A 14,465-nucleotide genomic window follows, 5' to 3' on the forward strand; every position below is an offset into this window, starting at 1 on the left:
ATATTGAAGAACCGTTCTGCTTTTGCCTTCTGGTAAGCATTGAATGAAAGTGCATTGAAGCAAATGCTAACACCAAAACACATTTTTCCTTAAAATATATATATATAAAAAAAAAATTCTGTGGATTAATTTCCACAGATTATTTGTTCACCACAAGATTAATAATGTGTGTGTAAAGTAAATAGGGACAATCTTGATTTCATGCCGTTTAAATATAATAGCAATATATGCTGTCACAAAATTGCAATGTACATGTACAGCTTAAGTTTAAGTTTATTTAAAGTTGTTGATTGTGAACAGACAACAATGGAAAATGGTCTCAAATGTTACAAAAATACATATAACGTGTACCAAGCTTGTTTAAATGTGGATACAAAAATATTCATTATGTGTTACACATGACTTTAAAGAATTTGGGTCATGCTGCTAGTGAATATATCGTTTGAAATGTACCGTACGTTGCCTGTGTAGCATGCGGTATGGACAAATATTACTCACTTTCACAGCACATATACACAGTTAATATACACAACATCCAGTTATTCTGCTTTGCGCTGACAAATTAAGCTTCACCAATTTAATACAACAAACAGTGTATCATTCCAAAACCAGACACAGCCTGTACAGCGCAACTAAATAAAATAGGCACCTTTTCCTATATGTACTTCACAAAATTCACAAAGTCAGCTAACTTAGTGATATTTGTTCTTTTATACATTGAAAATTACATTTTATTCAACTTGAACATATTTTTTATAAGAATATACATTCTTTATCGTGAAAGATGAGAGGTAATCTGGCTAATCACACATTTAAAAAAAGAAAAAAGTAATCAGACAATACTGGGCAGTGATTTGAGGCTTAAACATATATATATTTTACTATAACCTTTGCGAGACATCCCATCTGCAGCATTAAAATTAATTTACTGTACATTCCCTTTATATATTATCAGATGTGACTGTACATAATTATTTTACACTCCACTGGAAACAAAAACATGAGAAACCCAATCCACACTGAACTACCTTAATGTGACACTGAACTACCTTAATGTGGCACTGACCCAGTTTGAGTCGCTTTTCCGAGACTTCACAGGCCTTGATCTGGCTGCAAGTCCATCCCAATGAGTAAAACTGTGAGACAAGAGCATTGGTGTGACAGGACGGCCTGCTTTTTTCATTTCCCTTTAGCTTTTTCATAAACACCAAAATTCTTCTAGTTGAACAAGCACTGCAAGTAGCTACTGAAACCAAAGGACCTGGAAATCTATTTTGTGCCACAGTACAATGGAGATGGTAAGTTTACAGATGCCACATCACTAGCAATAGTGCAAACTTAAATACCACTTCCATTGTTAGCATGAATCGGTTGATGTGTATTATTCCTTAAGATTAATAATAAGCAATGTCAAAGTCCGTGACAGTTTTATCAAGTTACAACAGGGCCGTTCTTGTGGGAACATTGATGTCACAATGGATAGTTTGTTCTTTGCACAAAAGGATTTGACATTAGACCATAAAGTCGTCATGTCACATGGCACATTGACAGTAAAACAAGCATGCACACTGAATGTTGACACTGCTGGGATGACTGATCTGGAATGATAGTGCAGAGAAGGGCATTCAGCTTCCAAACGTACCTACACACACACACACACACACACACACACACACACACACACACACACACAACTGAAAACATTGTTAAAAAAAATTAACAACATGTTTCGAAGAAACATCACATTTTGTCTCTACAGTGTATCTCCATATATTGGATATTCAACAATCCACTTTTTGTTGCCTTTTTGTTTCTTTTTTTTCCATTTTTTTAACTTTCCTCACAAGCAAAAATATATAAGAGCAGCCCAGGTAGAGAATCCCTAACCTCTTTTTCCAACAGTGTATCATCATTCATTCTTGATGATGCTGTTGCATCTGTGTCCCTGCAGAGCCGAGTCGGCACAAAGTGACGGAAAAGGTCTAGAACTGCAATATCTCTGCTCTCCAGAAGATCACCACGGCTTTATTTACAGGATTTATGTGTTGCAGAAGGTGATCCGATATTGAGTTGTTCTCACAAGAATCTGGTTATGACTTCGATGGCATCAAATTGCGCTATATTCAGCAAAAATGTAAGGTTTAGTAGCTCATACCTCCAAAGAATTATATGTAGGAACTAAGACATTCTGAAATACAGAACTATTTCAGTAGAACATCGTCATGGCCTCTCACAAGTCTCATTCTGGTGTGAAGATACCACATCATTGTAGATTGATAGGTTAGACTGTGATGGAGGTTTCGTCCTGACACGCAGAGGCACGGCGAGTCTTGGGGCTGCAGCGGGTCAGCATGGAGATCTGCGTGCTGAAGTTGTTGCCATTGCTGCCCATAGATGGGTGCTGGTATTTGGTATCGGGACCCAGGAATCTTTCAAGGTGCCATCGTCTCCATTTCCTCTTGATCTCACCTTGGACCTGAGAGACAGACAAGATCCAATCCTATCAATCAGTGAGGGATAAATTTAAGTCATGCTCTACATTTTTACGTTAAAAAGACATATTAAGGTAGTAAAATGAGTTGAAAATGCTGTTTTTTGCAACACAGGTTCACTGGAAGTACAACTGGGATACGTTGTTTTTTTTACAGCTGACACAAGAGGCGCTATAAGCGATATAATTTTTTTCATGCGGGTTTCTTACATATCTCATGAAGTAAACATGCCTTTGTATACATTTTTGCTAAATGATATTGCAGTTTCAAAGTGAAATCTCTAGTGGGTGATGGTAAATATTGTGTTCAATTCCCTCCAAAACAATTAAACATGACTGTGGCGACATTTATGTACAGTATATTGGTTAAGCACAGCAGTTCGGAAATGAAATGTCCGGTGAGTGGCTCTAAAATGTTGATGCTCTGTCATGTTTGAAAATAACATACCACCTACACTAAACCCTACTCCAACCTAACTGATAGTGTGAGAATAAACAAAGCTTGCTTCTAAAATTATTTTATTGTGATCGTATTTGTAGGTACTCGTAGAACCTAAGCTTGCCAAATCACAAGTTCAATGCTGTAACAGAGGAGCTACCGAGGAAGTTTACTACATCAGAAAAGCTGGTTATGTGCTATGGCAAAAATGTTTTAAATTCATAGCATAGTATTGTGCAAGGAGCCGTGCAAAAATAAATCTTTATTGATCAATTATCTGCCCTGTAATCATAATTTGTGTGAAAAGGGGAAAAAAATGTGTTGGTGTTTTACTGCCTCTAATGTTTATTTCACCTGAAAAGTGTGGTGGAAAGTACCCTGATAGGTTTCCTAGAAATGTAGGAGAGTTACATACAGTTGTAAAGAAGAAATGTATAGACTTTCAGCTCTTTGCAATAGAACAAATCAAACAAAAGTGGTTTCCCCAAATTCAACTGAAAATTCAACTGAAAATGCAACTCACTTGGCGCTACAGCCTGCACCCGGGACCCTTTTATTTAATCTGTACATGCTAGAAGCCCCAAGACGCTATGAACATCAATGCATATATCAGAGTAATAGGCCACCTCTGCCTGTACAACTGAGCTATTTACAGCATGTGTGAGCTAACAGAATATAAGCCAATTACAGGCTTCCAGGGTTTGAGCTTTTAGCTTTAGAGAAATTAAATAAAACTTTAATGTACTGTAGGGAGTGGCTTCTGATCAGTTGTAAATGAATGCACCTAAACATTTCCATCCATCCATATATCCATCCATCTGTCTTACCTCTCCATTCAGAAAACAGTAGAGTACAGCAACCACAAAACCCTGTTAAAACAAATGAAAGCAACTTACTCGTACGTCATTGTAGCTACAGTGTAGGCATTGCAAGGCCATTCATTCAAAGCATTACACACAGGAATGACAATGTGCTAAATGTCTAGAGATTCCCATTTCCCACCAGACTGTCTATGACTGTGGCCTAAAAATATAGGTTTGAGTCCTGAAGCAGACAAAAGTATATTTAACTAAGGGGGGCAGATCCTTCTTGAATTCATGCCAGTCATTCTGGGGGCTCTGCCTAAGAAACCTATATTTGGGGCACTTTTTTTTGTCCCCAGAGCTTATTTTTATTAAAACTAAAAAAAAATTGTATATGAAGGTCACATTTAAAACTGTCTTAGAAACTTTTTACCATGCCTTTATAATATTTTTAGTTTAGTTTGTTTTTTGCCAAATTAAAAAAAAAAAAATTAAATATAGATGTTATTATATGTGAGAATGTATGTATACATATATAAGAATGTGTATATATACTTTTTTATCTATGATTATCTTATCAAAAAGTAAAATAAGCATAAATAATTTTAATATTTAGTGTATAAAAATTAATATTTTTCACCACCATAATTTCCAATGCTGAATGCCATTAAACACAATACATAATTTGGGATGTGGAGGAAATGTCCATGATCTTAAATTAGAATTAATAAATTATTGAGAGTGTGAAAAGTGTTTTAGGAGAGTTAATTTTCTAAACATCCAGAGGGTAAAAAATCCATACACCCAATTATGCCATTATGCCATTAAAAAAACAACAACAGCCAATAGCTAAAGTGTGTGAGACAGAGATGCTCTTTGGAGACTGTTTGAGCACCCCTGAGCAGTTCTACCACACATCATTAAACTATTCTGCTATTTGAACAACAGTCCTACCATTAGCCTGAGAGCATTTCCTGTCACTTGGGACTATATATTGATATTTGGGCACTACTTTTTTTTTTCTTTTCTTTTTTTCAAAGATGGTTTGAGTGATCTTCAGACGTACCTGAAATGACCCAAGAATGAGGTCAAACACAAGCCTTAGTTCAGTATTTATGTTCTCTGGAATGAAAGCGAATATGATGAAGTTTATCCCAAAGAGTGGAATCAACAAAAGTGTAGATTTTGCCAGCCTCCTATAGAAAAAAAGGGAGGAAAAACATAACAAATAGCATTATGCGATACTTTGTTGTCATTCATAGCCTGCACTCAGCACGGTTCTGAGAATGATATTATTACGAGGTTATATCGAAAAGCATATTACTGGAATAACAACATTAGTGATGCTGGGTAGAAAATTGCAGGTGCTTAAGAACCGCGTCTTGTTTTGTGCTAACTGCACAGTGCAGAGTTACTCAAGGACAAAGGACATTAAATCATCTGAACAATGGTGGAGAGAGCCACTGACATTTTAGATGATGAGATTGCAGTGCAGTCGGTTCTCACTCGCTGCTGGAGAGACCAGCTAAAATATCCCCATATTTTATGCCCGTGTTAAAATTACATAAACTAAAATGCTTCTCATGTACCTCCCATCCTCACCCATCCGAAAAGACCAGAATAGCTGATCTACAGCAGAAGTTGTGCTTTAGATGCTGATGTCCCCATCAGACTTCATAACTATCTTAACCAACAAGACTCTTGTGACCAATCAGCTTTTGTTTTCTGATGGTCGTGCTGGTCAGCCTCAGGCTGGTCTAAAGGCTAGACCAGCACTTATCCACTTTAACCAATCTTGGCCAGCATTTAAAGGTATAGTTCACCCAAAAAGGAATAATCGGTCATCATTTATTAATTTTCAAGCTTCAAAAGGGATGCAAAAACACCATACACATAAAGTAAAGGTAGTCATATGACTCATTTGCTATATTCCAAAGTCATACTATACCTGTAAGGAAAACAATTAAATTTAAGTCGCTGTTCAATCTTCACCTTTGCCGCAGTTCTCGAATCTTATTCACATTTTTTCAAGATGTCTCGCAGTCTCACAGAAGAAAGTAAGTCAAATGGGTTTGGAATGATTTGAGGGTGAGCAAATGACGAGAGAATTTTCATTTTGTGTGAACTATACCTTTTTATCCCTTTAAATTTCAAGCTGGTCTTCTCAGCAGGGTGAGGAGATTAAAGAGAACAAAGGACAGAATGAATCAAATTTAAAGCAAAAACCTGTTTGAATGGAGTCCAAAATACTTACGAATATTGGTTTGATTCATTTCTCCCAATGTCAGGACAGTTGATCTTCTGCCGCAGTATCCGGATGATACAAATGAACAGGATAAAGTTCATCTGTTGTTGGTGGAAAAACAATATAACAAAATGGTGGGTGTCGTTATTTTGCTTCATGATTCAGCAAAGATTACTGAAACCACTGAGGGGTCATAAAGTCAATGGTCCCGAAGCACAGTGTTTTTCATTACGGTCTCGAAGAAAGCAGGGAATGAAGTCTATTAGCAAAGGTACAGAACAAAACTACCTCCTTAAGATAGCAGCGAGACCGATAACATTACCTCTAAGTAGACAAGATGGCCTGTATTAAGACATTTTACTTTCTGACCAGCAAAAACTAGTAATAACTGTGCAATAGGCATGTCTGAGTGGAGGAAGACAAGAAGTGCCTCAGTTTTTCAGCCTAAAATAGCAAATCCCAGACACTATAAATAAATCGCCATAAACATTCGATTTGAATTGACAGATCTCTCTCTCTCTCTCCCAAGCCTTTCTCTCTTTCCTTTAAATCTCTTAAAAGAAAAGCCAAGAAGGGCTTTTAAGAACGTTTTTCACACCTTTCAGCCCTTATTGATATTTCATGTATAATGAAAATCCCTGGAGGGAGACATTGCCTGTCACATAGGTCACCAGATTTTGTGTTACTTAAATCTTAACACTCAGCACTAAGGCAAATCATTATATTGTAAGGTTATAAACAAGCAAGGGGGTAAAAAAAACTGGGGAAAAAAGCCAGAACACAAAGTAAAAACCCATGAGAGATTGACTGCTATGAAGTTTTCACAATAATTATTAGAAGCTTTCTCACATATGTATGTGTATCTAAAATGTATTGTTATCTGATAGCTTTCATTAATTATTACACAGGAAATTATATTAATTATGTGGAGCCAGGTTGACCAATGGATAGGGCCCTAAAAAAGATCATGAAAAGGTGCCTTTTCTTTAAGGAAAAAGAAAAAACTAGTATTTAAAATATAAAATACTAATGAATTTTTAAATAATATATAATATATTTATAGAAAGGGCATCTCACCAGAATTGAAGCTAATATCGGGGTTTTGATAATCCACCAGAATGGGTCAGACTTTTCGATTATATCCCAGCATCTGAAAAAAAAAAAAAAAAAAAACGGCATACAAATGTCATGTATAAATTTTTCCTTGCATTATTTGATGTCTTGATTTTTACATAAAATCATTTAAGCCTTTGACTGATGTGTTCATCTTACCCCACATCTTTGAAGTAAGCCTTGGCAAAGCTCCAAGCCATGATGAAAATCGCTGGGCCTCCTGCAGCGAGATAAAATAGTGTCAATTCAGTCAATCGCTTTATATGGCTTATTGACATAATCAGTATGTCAAAGGTTAACAAAAGGGTGAGTAAAAAGGTTAATAAAGATGCACATAAATATTATGACACCTACCCCAACCAATCAGAATGTACCACCAGAAGTACTTCCTCTCTGAGAAGAAGGAGACGGCCAACAGAGCATGAAGATACAGACCTTCCACTAGGAGCCAGAAGAAGCTTGCCATAATGCAATACTGGAAAAAGACAATCACAGCTTTGCAGCCAACCTGAAAATCAGACCAAAATGAAAATGGCTTTGAAGTCTTTCACACCCTTGAGTGCTAATCTCTGCACCATGATATTTACCACGATGATAACAACAAATTGTAAAATGTCTGTGCTGCAGTGCAACTACTGAATATGCATATGTCACAATGATCATTTCAGATATCTCGTTATAAAGAAATCCACTCTTCATTCAATAGCTTCCAAATCATACATAGAGTACTAACATTGAGTGATAAACTTCACTGGCAAATTAAAATAAATTGAAACAAAGCAGATACGCTCTTTAAAAAAAACGATCCAAAAGGAGTTTTTCGCAGCGTTGCCACAGAAAAAAACATTTTTGGTTCCCCAAAGAACCCTTCATTGAACAGTAATGAAACAAACCTTTTTTTCGTGTGTGTAAAAGAACATTTTCAAAATCTAACCTTTTTTTTTTAACCTTTCTTGACTACAAAAAAACTTTTGTGGAATGGAAAGGTTCAGTGGATGTTAAAGGTTCTTCGTGGAACCACAAATAAAGAACCTCTATTTTTAGGAGTGTAGCTAAAGCAAACAACATCTGATCTGAACAACATATTTCTGTTTACAGTTATTACATAGTTGAAGCATGTACGTGTATAAATGTCTGATAGCCTTAATTAGCAAATATTATTACACCACACTACTTTATCAATATTCCAATAGCAGTATTATAATACTAAGAAATGGATCACTTATTTTTTTCTCATAACAGAATTTTGGAAACTTATTGAGCTCGACAAGGCCAATGCAATTGTTAGCATAATGAAAAATTTCAAAAGAATGTAACAATGTAACAGCACTGACAGTGAAAGTTCAATTCAGAGTAGAAAAAAAATTCAATTTAGGCTAGAAACCCAGTTTGTATTATAAAGAAGAATGGAGACATGCAACTGGCTAATATTCAAATGAAAGATTTATTTGTATTTTTATTTTAAATGTTCTTTTGCAATTGTATTTTTTTCTCTCATAAAAAATAACGACCCCCTAAAACAAGAACAAATAAACTCTCGTAACTAACCTAACTTAAACAGACACTTTGATAGTTTTCCTCCTATAAATATAGATACAAAATGAGATTACATCTGTTTATCTGATTTGAAGCATGAATGAATGTTAAAATAAAAAACGAATTATTTACAACAATTCGCATATTTAAGTACATTAATATACGTTTAAATATGTTATGCACATTTAAGAAGTTCAAAGTAAAGGAAGTTATGGTTTTTGATAAGTTAGTAAAAATTTGCACAGGGGAAAAAATATATACATTTGTAATTTCTCACAAACCCTAATCGAGGTAATTATTTATGTCATGTATTTCCTAGATAGTGCTCCCCTTTTTTGGGTTCCTCTCACTTTTAGAGAAATTTAAGCACTGCTAATAGGCTTTCATGAAAGCAGTGGTTCAGTACCGGTGGGAAGTAGAGAGGAGATTGTTACGTGAGGACAGCGAGACATGGCAGGCAGACTGCAGGAAGACTATAAACAAATAACTGTGAGACAAACACAATGGAATGAAATCAGACAGGAGGGTGTAAGTGGTTGAAGGCGAAAAGAAAAGAGCAAAGATGCTGAAAATGCCATGTCCTCATGCTCAAGAGCAGAATGAATTAATAAGGACTCCTAACTTCTGAGTCTTCAATATAAACAAAACCAGTAGGGCAGAGCAGAAGGATTAAGGCAGGGAGCAGGACACAACATGAAGGCTTTGATTATTGACAACGAACTGGCTCAGGACTGCAAACACAATGGCTGCATCCGAAATCGCATACTCTCTCTCTCTCTCTCTCTCGAGTAGGTACTTATTTTGAATACGTAATTACTTTACGACCGATAAAAAAGTATGTTCTATATAGTATGAATGTGTGTAGCATGAATGTAATCTGGACGTACTACATTCACCATGTTGTCATTATAAAGTGACCTAACAGCGACACTTCACTGCCATCGTATGCACACTTCAGAATCTCACCGGAAGTAGTAGGTCATCTGGGTACTTTGTGCATTTTTTGTCACAAACTGTTTTTCGCCAACTATATAATAAGGAAGAATGTGATTGCGGATGCAGCCAAGGAGAATAAATAGGAGAGGAAATGAGGAGGGTACTGAGGGAGTGCTGGGGCAAATAAACCAATAATCAGGTAACAAGGGCGGGGGTTAACCTTTTGAGCGGTACGGTCCCTTATTTGGGAGTATTATTTCTGTGCCCCTGAGAGTACGGTCCCACATATGGGATTTAGAATGAACAGTGACGTGACATAACTGCCAGATTCAAATTGTGCTTTCACCCGTTGGCTGGCGCTGAGCCAGAGATGGACACGCAGAGCACTTGTCAAATATCACAACTATTTGCAGTGTTTTCAAACAATTTTTAATTTAGATTTCAGATATTTAAATACACAAAATACACACATAAGCACTGATGTGTATGAAAGCAGCAATAACAATCTATTCAAATATAATTTGCTGACATGTGTTATTCAAATCAGATAAACATAGTGTAAGTCCTATAAAGTTTACTCTATTCTTTTCCCAGTTCACCGGCCACTTTCCTACATGTATTTTGGGAGAAACTGATTAATTTTCATGCTGTAAATCCGACTGCCAGGACTCTCTAAACTGCGGCGCAAACAAACATGGCGGTGCGCATCTCACATTATAGATCAAGATCAAGATTATTTATAAAGGTTTTGAAATGACAAAACACACTCACACGTATTTGAGAATCGGAATATCAGATAGTTGTTGACATAAGCAAGTTTGGGAATATTCTGAATAAAAAAGGGAAAACAATATAAAAGCGATACATCAATCATACAGTGTTATTGTGGCTGCGGTGTATCACGTGACAAGCGTAATGTGAAATATTAAGGGGGAATTTTCTAAAATAACGGTCGCCTTCAAAAAACTCACTTTGGGGGTCCAGAATATTTTAGATAAATGGCACATAGAAACAAACATGACAAGCCAGGTACTGACACAAAACGTGACAAAAACAAGAGCCAGTGAAAACAATCGCAAGCCATGTGCTCAAACAAAACATGACACGAATACGCAGCCAATGAGAGCACTCACTGACTGTGTGGTCGCATAAAACATGACAACATGAGAGCCAATGAAAAACACAAGCCGAGTGCTATACAGAACAAGACAACACAAGAACCGCTGGCCAACTGAAATATAAACCAGGCATTCTACAAAAACACACAAGAGCTCAAGATGAGTGAATAAACCTTAAACCCATGCACTTACAAGAAGAGACTAAACATGGAGCATGAATGTCCATACATAAACACTGAACCAAACCCGAACTAGACAGAAGTGCTGGGATCTGAACACCATGCTCCGCACATACAACATATCAGCGGGACAAAAGAACGTATGAACTCCAATTTGCCAAGACAATAAGAGTGTCAGAGATCCGTCACCAAAGCAAAAATAAATAAACTGAAGTGACAGAACCCTGACATCTAGATGTGGTGCTACACAACAGTTTGAACACAGTTAATGAACTGTGATGTTCATATCAATGAAACTACAATAAAATAAGGATGTGCAAGATGGTTAGTTCAGGTGAGTTTCAAACTGGAGTCGAAAAGGAGGAGTTAAGGGCAGAATTTAAAAGTAAGAAATTTAATTTCATTAATTTTCTAAAAAGTTCTCGTTCCTTGCAATGTACATGCACTATTGTTCAAAAGTTTGGGGTAAGTATATTTTTTAAGACAAAATTATTTTTATTCAGCAAGGATGCATTAAATGTATCAAAAGTGACAGTAAAGTCATTTATAATGTTACAAAAGATATCTATTTCAAATAACTTCTGTTCTTTTCATCTTTATTGATCAAAGAATCATCAAAAAAAGTATCACGGTTTTCTCAAAATTATTAAGCAACAAAACTGTTTTCAACATTGATAATAATAATAAGAAATGTTTCTTAAGCACCAAATTAACATATTAGAATGATTTCTGAAAGATCATGTGACACTGAAGACTGAAGTAATGTTGTGGAAAATTCAGCTTTGACATGGAACATTTCAAATGCTAATAATATTTCACAATATTACTGTTTTACTGTATTTTTGATCAAATAAATGTAGAATTGGTGAGAATAAGAGACTTCTTTCAAAAACATTTTAAAATCTTACCAACCTCAAACCTTTGAACAGTAGTGTGTTCAAGAAGAATTATTTTATTTCTATTGTGTTTTCTATCGGCAGCATTTTTGTTAATTTAGTTACATATCAAACTAAATATTCTTTCTCCAGTATATATTTTAATTATTTATTTTGTAATACATATACATACTTTAATATCAGATCAAAAGATTGACAGGTCTGGTTCAGACACCCACCTTGATTTTAAAAATATGTAGTTTTATACATAGAAACTCTCATTCTTTCTAAAAATACATCTTTGAGGTGATCTGAGATCATAGAAAGATTCACACATTTAAAACTCTGTTCCTCTCTGCAACTCTCAAAATGAGACTTCATGCCTTACAGGCAGATGAAAAGAATTGGGTGGATGAAGCAATCGACAGTTTGAACAGCAGAAGGCTCTGAATGATGCTTTCTCCTTTTGGACTTGCAAAATGAGGCAGCGCAGAATGAATGGGTCCAGCTCATAGTTCTAATGCACACAAATCATCCCAAATTACTCTGAGAGCCGCAACCTCTTGCTCAGGGCACGCGTTGCCTGAAATAGATAGAAAGCTTTCGCCGCAGGCTCAACCACACAAATAGCTAACAAACACCTTCTGCTGAGCTGAACCTCTCAACTGCCTTTTATAATGCATTTATTATGTATCATGCATAAAACCACGGCGGCTAATACTTTTCATAACACTGTTTTCTGGCAATCAGTCATTCTGCCATTCCCCATGGGCCTACTGTTATTTAAAGGTGAGAATAACGTTAATAAGGCAGCTTGACACATAACCTAGCTGTTAATATTCACTGATTCCACAGTAGATTAGTTATATTTTGTGTGCAGAAAGTCTTTAAAAGAGAGAGATGGAAGCCAGTGATCACTATGAACTTTCGTAGATACAGATGTAAACTGTGGCTTTTCCAATATATGTAAAGAGATGGCTATAAAAAATTTTTTGCCCTAAAATAATAATATGGTAGACTTTTTGTGATTTTTTTTGTTGTAAATTCTGTTGTAGAAATAGTTATCATAGACATTTTCATTTGATATTTTGTTCCACGCCTGGAGCGACCTGTGAAAAGAGCGACTCGATTTGGACTATCCACATTTAAACATGCGCATCCTTTCTGCCACAGTGTTTCAGACCATTTCAAACCTTTTAAAAAAAATATTTATTTATTTAATTCACTCATCGTAAAAATATTTTTTTAAAGATGCAAATAATATTACTGGAAGTTGCAGTTAAAATCCACTTGCCTTAAAAATCAGCGGAGTCAAATGCTCAGTTTGAAAGAGTATTAAACTTCTGATGATTTCACAAACGGCATTGATCTTTTTGTAAATTTCCGCTCAAACTGCAGACATTGAAAGACGCCAGATCTGAAAAGTGGACACGTGTTACAGCAGGACACTTCACTTTAGAAGCATACTCACTCTACACACTTTGATAAGGAGCCACGTTTTCATTGAGAGGTTTATGCTCCTTTGTCAAGTTCAATCAATAGTCAACTCAACAGCTGAGTCATCTCAGAAAACGTCCTTCACTATTACTAGCAGTCAGGCCATAATGATTGCCACGACAATAAAAAAAACCCGGATTCAACTCATTTTCTTAGAATATTCAACTAAACAGCTAAAACCAGCATGAATTGTCTGGTGCAGGTCTGGAAACAGGCAACATTTGTTTGACCAGTTTTGCTGTTTTACCTGCATGGTCTAATTTTAATATCTGCTTTTTTACTACTTTTGCTGTTTTACTTGTATGATCTAATTTTAATTTTGTCACTGACACTCGTTTACCTGCTTTTTACTAATTTTACCTGACTGGTCTATTTTTAATTTTGACACTGTTCCTCTTTTACCTGATTTTTTACTACTTTTGCTGTTTTACCTTCTTTTTACTATTTTTACTGGCATGGTCTAGTTTAAATTTTGACATTGTTACTCATTTATCTGCTTTTTTACTACTTTTGCGGTTTTACTTGCATGGTCTAATTTTAATTTTTTTCACTGACACTCTTTTACCTGCTTTTTACTACTTTTACTAGGTTTGCTGTTTTACTTGGATGATCTAATTTTAATTTTGTTACTGTTCTTTTACATATTTTTTGTTTGTTTTAATTTTGTCACTGCCCCTTTTTTATCTGTTTTCACAAATTTCTGTATGTTGTTGGTTTAAAGGTATTGTAGGTAGAAATCCCCAAAAATACTTTTTTCCAATTTTTTTCAAACTGTCTTTATATATCAATGCATAATTAAAATGTAAGTACTCTGGAAAATAAATTATAAAAATCGAGTGTCTGTAGTTCTCTCAGGACTGTAATAAACACAGCTCATTATTCCATTCGGGACGAAAGAAATGATTGGCTGGGGCGACTGTCACTCTCCCTCGCTACCATGGATACCACCTCTGCTGATACAGGAGGAGCCCAAATGCGCGCACCCGTTTGAAAAAGAACGGAAGCTAGTAATAACAAACAATTATGGCAGAGAAAGAACAGTCACAATTCTCAGTAACGTTACCTGCATATAGAGGCAGCGAAGTCAAACGAGTTAAAAAAAGGAAGACAGTATTTGAAAAGGCTATGAACAAAAAGTCTTTGGATAAATAAAGAAATCATAAGAGAGTCGGCGTGGCTTTCCAGCGTCGGCTACTACTGAGTGATCTCAAGGGGCTGAAAAGTGACTCCATG

At 35.8% G+C, this 14,465-nt stretch overlaps 2 protein-coding genes across 2 annotated transcripts in view; one reads left to right on the forward strand and one right to left on the reverse strand.

Annotated features, from left to right (window-relative positions):
* fam162a (family with sequence similarity 162 member A) overlaps positions 1 to 14,465 on the forward strand; it is a 155,805-nt gene that overhangs the window by 15,914 nt on the left and 125,426 nt on the right. The window lies entirely within an intron of this gene.
* The window catches only part of vipr1b (vasoactive intestinal peptide receptor 1b), a 62,938-nt gene continuing 50,277 nt past the window's right edge, over positions 1,805 to 14,465 (reverse strand). Inside the window, exons 8-14 of the mRNA XM_077244622.1 lie at positions 7,446 to 7,599; positions 7,251 to 7,311; positions 7,056 to 7,128; positions 5,988 to 6,079; positions 4,800 to 4,929; positions 3,758 to 3,799; positions 1,805 to 2,476 (exon numbers count right to left, since the gene is read on the reverse strand). Of these exons, the coding sequence (XP_077100737.1) occupies positions 2,282 to 2,476; positions 3,758 to 3,799; positions 4,800 to 4,929; positions 5,988 to 6,079; positions 7,056 to 7,128; positions 7,251 to 7,311; positions 7,446 to 7,599 (747 nt within the window). The 3' untranslated portion in view covers positions 1,805 to 2,281. The remainder of the gene's footprint in view (positions 2,477 to 3,757; positions 3,800 to 4,799; positions 4,930 to 5,987; positions 6,080 to 7,055; positions 7,129 to 7,250; positions 7,312 to 7,445; positions 7,600 to 14,465) is intronic.

Source organism: Siphateles boraxobius, unplaced genomic scaffold (genome assembly GCF_051911475.1).
Source record: "Siphateles boraxobius isolate OS27281-9 unplaced genomic scaffold, OSU_SipBor_1 26, whole genome shotgun sequence".
In the NCBI taxonomy this organism is placed as follows: Eukaryota; Metazoa; Chordata; class Actinopteri; order Cypriniformes; family Leuciscidae; genus Siphateles; species Siphateles boraxobius.